Below are 7,500 nucleotides of genomic sequence, written 5' to 3' on the forward strand. Positions count from 1 at the left end.
ATATATATATATATATATATATATATATATATATATATATGTGTGTGTATATATATATATATATATATATATATATATATATATATATATATATATATATATTTATATATATATATATATATATATATATATATATATATATATATATATATATATATATCTACAAACAATGGCTAGCAACCTCATCCCATGAGGTTTACTGAAGACAGATAGGTACCACTTTCCTGAGCAACCTCTTCTCACCTGAAAAAAGGTGTAATGGGAGGTATACATGACATCTGCGCCGGCAACTGTATAGTTTATGTTGGCCCATACAGTTCCATATGAATGAGATATAAACTATTTTGACCTAAATATGTCATTGCTGTTTGTCGTTTCCATTCTTGCTCCTTATCGTATATTTATTTTTATGGTGCATTTCAGTCATTTTCCCCGTCTCTTTTTATTCCCGTTATCCTTGTGCTTATCTCTTTCAGTCCTCCTACCCCCTCCAAACTTAAATTTTCTTTTCTTTTTCCTTTTAATTCTTTCCATTATTTTTCTCCTCAAATACAGTCTTCTTTATGTATTTTTCTTCCCATTTCACTTATACTGTTATCCTCAAAACACATGTTCTCTCTCTCTCTCTCTCTCTCTCTCTCTCTCTCTCTCTCTCTCTCTCTCTCTCTCTCTCTCTCTCTAAATTTCTCATGCATCACTTATATCCACATTATGAAAGTCCAAACCTTCTCATAACACTTTCACGACTTAGATTTTCTTCCTTTTAATTTAAATTATGCTATTTCCCCCACGGTAAATGGGCGTATTTTTCTTGAAATTGGTTTTTCTGCTTGTCATCATACACTGCTCTAAGCATCTGCATATCATATACACTGCGCCAAATATCCTCACAACAGAAGATTGGTTATAGTCCACAGGCTGTCCAGAAAAAGAAACAAATGCAAAATTAGCATTGATCTCTGTTTCCTACAGAATGACATTCTCACGTTCCCCATCGTCATTGCCTTTTGGTCAAAAAACAAACAATATCAAAGACATCAATTTGTATCTCCGGTTCGCATCTGACGTCTTATGGACCTACAATGATATTCAAACCTGATTAACCCGGCAGCCAGGTATAGTCTCATAGTCAGGTAATTATACAGGAAATAATTCTTACACATTTTCGTTTTCCACATATCAGATTAACAACTGTAACTGTTATTCTTTTACCAAAAGAGGGTAGGAAACTTATCAGATTATTCGAAGTATTCTTTTGGTTCCAATTTTTGACGCTTGCACTCAAGGAAGAAATAATAGTCAAGTTTTATACAAAATCTATTTGCATAAACAAAAATAAATAATCATTCATGGCAGTACCATTCATGGACATTAAATAGATATATATACAGTTTCTTTGCGACAGCTCTTTGCCAGGTCTGGAACAAACGTTGCACTCTTCCCTGCCGAGCCACTTTCCGTAACTGGTCTTCTGACTCTTCCTCTATGGACTATAGTCGCTTCCGAAGTCTCCTCCAACACTCCCTCGGCCTTTGGCTGAGCTACTTGTTGTGCGCCAGTCACTGTGTGAGTGAATGTGTAGTCAAACCTCGTCTCGTGAGCCTGAACATGCACAGCCTTCACCACTTCCCTCCACCCTCAACACTACTTCCTCCTCCTCCTCCTCCTCCTCCTTCTCCTCTTCCTCCTACACCTCCTCCTCCTATCCCCCCGAACCTTCTTTCCTACCGAAACTTTCCCAAGAGCTCTCTCCATCACTTACCCACCTCTTATTGTATTCAGCCCTTCCTACTCCCTCATTGCCTCCTCCACCTTCTCCTTCTCCCCCACTACTGGATCCATCTCCATATCTTCTTCCCCAACCACTGGGCACTCCTTCATTGCCCGACCCTCCTCCTCCATTGTTATATCCACCCGCACCTACTCCTCCATTACCGAACTTTCCTCTCTCCCAGTTGTCTCCACCTCTCCCATCACTGGATCCCCCTTCCCTTACACCGTATCTTTGTGATGCACCCCCTGGGTTACTGGACCTACTTCCAAATCCTCCTGCTCCAGCAACACTGTTTCCTCCCCTGACCCCTCCATCACTGAAACCTCCTTCCTCTCCATTTACTCTGTTACCAGGATCATCTCCCCAGTCATTGTATTCTCCTTCAGCTCCACCTCCTGGATTACTGGATCCTCCTTCCCTACCACCTACTCTGTTGCCAGGATCATCTCTCCAGTCAATGTATTCTCCTCCAGCTCCACCTCCTGGTGATCCTCCTTCCCTTCCACTTACTCTGTTGCCAGGATCATCTCTCCAGTCAATGTATTCTCCTCCAGTTCCACCTCCTGGATTACTGGATCCTCCTTCGTCGCCATCATATCCTCCAGCTCCTTCATTACCAGATGTTCTTCCATTACCATTATATCTTCCCCCGCTTCCTCCTCCATGAGACCCTCCGTCCACTCCATTGTATCCACCTCCTCCATTACCAGGAGCTTCTCCACCTAAACTGTATCCTCCAGCTCCATTATCAACTGCTCCTCCACCACTACCATTTCTTCCCCTGCTTCTTCCATTACTGGATCCTCCTCCAGATCCTCCTCCCCCACCACTATATCTCCCACCTGCGTGACCAGTTCCTGCTCCTACATCGCTGTATACACCTCCATTTCCGTTACCTCCTACACCATTGTCCCCACTGTCCCCACTCCCTCCATTACTGAACGTTCCTCCACCTACTTGATATCCTCCCCCATTTCCTCCTCCATTGTTTGAGCTCCCCTCAGATCCTCCGCTTCCTTCTCTGTCTTCAGTGTCAATTTTCTGTCCCCAGCCAGTGCTTCCACTTCCAGTATTGTCGGACAATTCTGTGATATATCCTTCATCACTTTCTCCTCCTCCATTACTGGACACTATTCCTCCATTACTGGAATCTCCTTCCCTATTATTGTATCCTCCGCTCTCCCCATTGCTAACCTCACTTTCACCACCACCACCTCCTCCTCCTCCTCCTCCATTTTTTAACCCTTCCTCTGCCCCACCGTTGCGTCTTTGTGGGTACACTAGGTTGAAGTTCATAAATGCTTTAGCTCCTAAGGAGTCAGTTGAACTCTCTCCATTTCTTCCTGCTCCACTTTTTCCTCCTTCGCCGCTGTTATCGTAATCTCCTCCTCCACTTGTTGAAGCAACGTTTCCTCCCCCAGCACCTCCATTACCTGCAGTTGCAACATATCTGCTTCCATTGGCTGCATATCTTCCGCCACCTCCTCCTCCATTAGCTCCATTAGCTATATATCCACCTCCTACTCCATTGCCTCCATTACCTATGTATCCGCCTCTTCCCCCTATTCCTCCTCCTCTAACCCCTCCGTTGATGCTGGTAGATGAATATCCATCTTTTCCTTTTTCTCCTCCTACTCCTCCTCCTCCTGCTCCATTGTCACCTCTAGCTACATACTCTCCTCCTCCTCCTCCTCCTCCTCCTCCTCCTCCTCCTACCCCCATCCATTGCTGCCAGCAGATGAATATCCTCCTCCTCCTCCTCCTCCTTTCCCTCCTCCATTGCCTCCATTAGCTATATATTCTCCTTCACCTCCACTTCCCCCTCCTCCAATCCCTCCTTCTTCCCCTCCATTGCTGGTAGTAGTTGAATATCTTCCTTTTCCTCCTCCTCCTCCTTCTCCTCCTCCTCCCCCTCCCGCTCCATTACCCCCATCAGCTAGGTAGAGTTCTCCTCCTCCTCCTCCTCCTCCTCCTCCTCCGTTACTGAGTTCTTCATGATCATGGTGATGTCCTCCACCTGAGCCACCGAGAAGGCCAGCTTCTGGAAGGGCCTGAATGGATGCCAGGAATAAGGCGGCACCCAGCGAGAATATCACTACCTTCTGGAAAAGAATGGAAAGAAAACATTGTAAGACAGGCTTCATCTCTCTCTTCCTCCGGCTTTTTAGGTAACACTTTCCCAATCGTTTCACAACCTTGTGATAATGTAATGATAAAATCTATTTCTAAAAGACTTTCCTGTTTGGTTCTGCTTTTCCTAGAGCCTCTATTTATTTAGTATCTTACTTTTCCTTTTCCTTCTTTTTTTTTGGGGGCGGCGGGGCGGGGGGTGTTGAAGAAAACCCAGGTTCCTGCTATACCATTCTCTACCTACGCTAAGCACTGTTAAAAAATATAACTGACATGGGCATTATTCACTGACACGGGTTTATTACTCAAGCTGCAAATCAATTGCTAATATGTTTGTCAGTTGGGTGTTTGGTTTCCATTAAGGTGGCCTTATGCCAGCTGGTCCCATGCCTAAAGGCATCCTGTATTCATGGTAAGGTGGTAAATAGAATAATGGGCCTTGTTTACACCTCTGGATTTGAGCAGCCAAACAGCCCATTAGCAGTTATTATTCACTCACTATCGCCATAAGCAATAATCGCATAATTTGTTCACTTGTTCTTTTCATTATAATCGCGGTATTCAACAGCCGTTCAGAATAAGTAAAGTTTCACAATCATTTGCCACTGATAGATTCGCTTTACCAAGAGATGTTGGCTGTCGCAAACGTAAATAGAATCATTAGAATCATTGTCTTTAATAGCTAAAAATTATTGCTGTTCACTTTCACTGCCATAATTCCAAAGACCTTGTTGTTTTGTGTATTTTCGGAGCGCCATGAGCTCAAACAATGTCGATCTTCTGCAATTTTTTAATCTTGAACATTTCACTTTTAGAAACTTACTTTTTACAAATAGCTCCTTCCCCCTATGCACTTTCTATCGAATTCGTCCATTTTGTTATATACTGTGTGGTGTTACTGATCTGTAAATGTTCCAAAGATTGTTTTCTTTTTGCTCTGGGCCAATGCATGTTTAAGAATTTTCCATAGCATTGCTAAGTATCAAAATATATGTTTAGATTAAAATTATTCATCTTTGTTTTGTCAAGTTTCTCATGTTTAAATATTCGTAGATTTATTTTACATCAAGAGTCTGTCTGCCCTACGTGTTTTTGATAAAAGCACCCATTGTGTGTTTGTATGTTTTTAAATGTTTATGGAATCATCGCGCTATTCTGCAACTGCTGTCATACAACTGTGCCTCGCAGCGTTACAGTCTCCACGTGAAAAATTTTGCCCACAGGAAGCTGTCTGATACATAATAGTATTCAATCATCTTGTTAATGATTTGTATATTTTTAGAAATATTTGTTTTTGTTTTACAGAGAGCGACTGGAGGGCATCCTAACTGTCTCTGGACCGATAAGAGGAAATTAAAAGAAGAAAATGGTGCCACTGGGGATGAGGGAGGGGTGGGAGGAGGCGAGGGTTGAGGAAGTCTTTAGATCAGTGACTTTCAGTAAATGGTGATGTACATTACTGGCTGCTCATCCCCCATACCTTAAGTTTTGAAAATTTTTTTTTTTTTTGCTTACGTGTTCCCTGATTCCTATATCTCTTGCCTTTAGGATCAGATCTATCACTTCCTTTAGTGTGAAGCCGCACTAGCTCTGTTTCATTCTTATCTTTCTTGTTTCCAACGGGTCTGGGCAGCAAAGGGACTTTAGGGTTCTTTTCCATCGAAATTTGGAAATAGTTATTATCCAGTTAATTTCAAAGTTATAATTAGATCATCTAACGAACATACAGTTCTTTGGTAAAGACTTGATACTGATAAATAAGTAAAATGTTCTAGAAAAATAATTGTCAATGATAAATTAAAATGAAGAATAGTTTAAGATAAATAAAAGTAAAGTGACGACTGTCTTCTGAATGAGGAAATAAGCCGTTCATAACAGGAAGTTGAAAAAGGGAAGACGAATATTATAAAAACGACACTGTAAATCAAGGCCTCTTACGGGAGTAATCAAAAACCAGTTCGAAACCTCAACAACAGGAATCACTGAAAAAATATTAGAAAGATTCAGTATTAAGAATAATTACGAATAAGTTTTAAAACAGAAAGAACGGGAAAAATTAATTGTAAAATCGGAAACCTCAACAATATGAATCACCATTAAAATAATTTCGAAACGTCAGTAATTGAAAATAAATTTGAAAGCCTCAGCCATGAATTATAAATGAATCAAGAGAACTTGGACAATACGGATAATTAAGTATAAAAAGAGTTAAAAATAAATTCGAAAAAGCAAATCACGAATAATCAGAAATATGTTCGGAAACCTGAACAATGGGAAGAATTAGATGAAAGGGTCATTTAGAAGGAGCCCCAATTAGTCAAAAGGTCTTTCTGTTTACAGCAACAGACCAAAGAACACACGCAAACACTGGAATCTTACCATAGTGACGTTCTCAGTTTGACGATAGGCTGAGGATTGGTGGCGTCTCTTAGCAATTCGAAGATTTTATAGGTCGAAGGCGTTCGTCGGCCGGTTAGCTGACCGTAGCATCTCCTTCTGATACGTCACGAGGCAGGGAAAGTCTTCTATTGGATTCCCGCTTTTCCCAGCCCCTCCGCAGCATCTGCCTCCCAGACCGTCCCTCCATTTCGGGTTCATCCTCCCCACCCATCCAGAAATTCTATCAAGAGTCCCCGGCTATAATTGCTATAAGCCTCCGCCCTCTCACCCATCCACGCCCATTCATCCTCGGTTAAAATCATCCAATAATGTCTCCTATATTTTTACCTTCCATAAACCTCCAACCCTCTACCAGTGCCACGTCATTCGGGTCGATTATAAAATATCATGTGGCACTGAGGGGTGCCAGCTGTCGTCCGCACTGCTTCTCGTCCAGAGAGTCAATCGAAGAAAAGAAATTTTGAGATATTAGTTGTTGGTTTTCTGTTTTATTTCTGCACTCTATTTTCATTCGTAAATTACTAACCTTTTTCTGTTTGTTATTCTTTTTCTTATGGGCATTTTAGTGTAGGCCTATGGAGAATGCTCAGTTGGAATATTTGCCTTCTGCTGTAGGTCTCATGCTTCTCCATGGTGTATGTTGTTGATGATAATAATGTTAATGGTTGTGTTAATGATAATGATGCTAGTGATAATAGCAGTTTCCAGCAGCACCGTATATCAATAATAACAACAACAGTAATAATAATATAATGTTAATAAGTGTTAATGATAATGATGCTAGTGATAATAGCAGCTTCCAGCAGCACCGTAATATCAACAATAAAAACAACAACAACAGTAATAATAATAATAATAATAATAATAATAATAATAATAATAAATAAAATTAGGAAAAGACCTTCTTTAATACAGGTTTTGTTAAACAAAATGGCAGTCTCAACAGCATTTATTTTATATAGTAAACGCTCAATTCGTCTTACCAATTGTTTTTCTTGCTCTGGAATGGTTGCAAGCAACTGACCAATATTCATATCCGGTGGTTTAGTGATGTGTAGGAGGTAGTTCTCGTGGACTACCTCCATCACATCACTAAACCACCGGATATGAATATTGGTCAATTGCTTGCACCTCATTCCAGCGCAAGAAAAACAATTGATAAGATGAATTGAGCGTTTACTATATAAAATAAATGC

At 40.8% G+C, this 7,500-nt stretch overlaps 1 protein-coding gene across 1 annotated transcript; it reads right to left on the bottom strand.

Moving 5' to 3' along the window:
• Window positions 1-1,225: 1,225 nt before the first annotated feature.
• LOC136830056 (uncharacterized) lies at window positions 1,226-3,555 on the bottom strand. The gene has a single exon (XM_067089262.1). The coding sequence runs from the start codon at window positions 3,494-3,496 to the stop codon at window positions 1,703-1,705; it is 1,794 nt and encodes a 597-aa protein (XP_066945363.1). The 5' UTR covers window positions 3,497-3,555; the 3' UTR covers window positions 1,226-1,702.
• Window positions 3,556-7,500: the final 3,945 nt, after the last annotated feature.

This window comes from Macrobrachium rosenbergii, chromosome 46 (assembly GCF_040412425.1).
Source record: "Macrobrachium rosenbergii isolate ZJJX-2024 chromosome 46, ASM4041242v1, whole genome shotgun sequence".
NCBI lineage: Eukaryota > Metazoa > Arthropoda > Malacostraca > Decapoda > Palaemonidae > Macrobrachium > Macrobrachium rosenbergii.

Bases quoted from the DNA above. Each gene is read 5' to 3' on its own strand.
- LOC136830056 (XM_067089262.1), bottom strand. From the start codon at position 3,496: ATGGGGGTAGGAGGAGGAGGAGGAGGAGGAGGAGGAGGAGGAGGAGAG.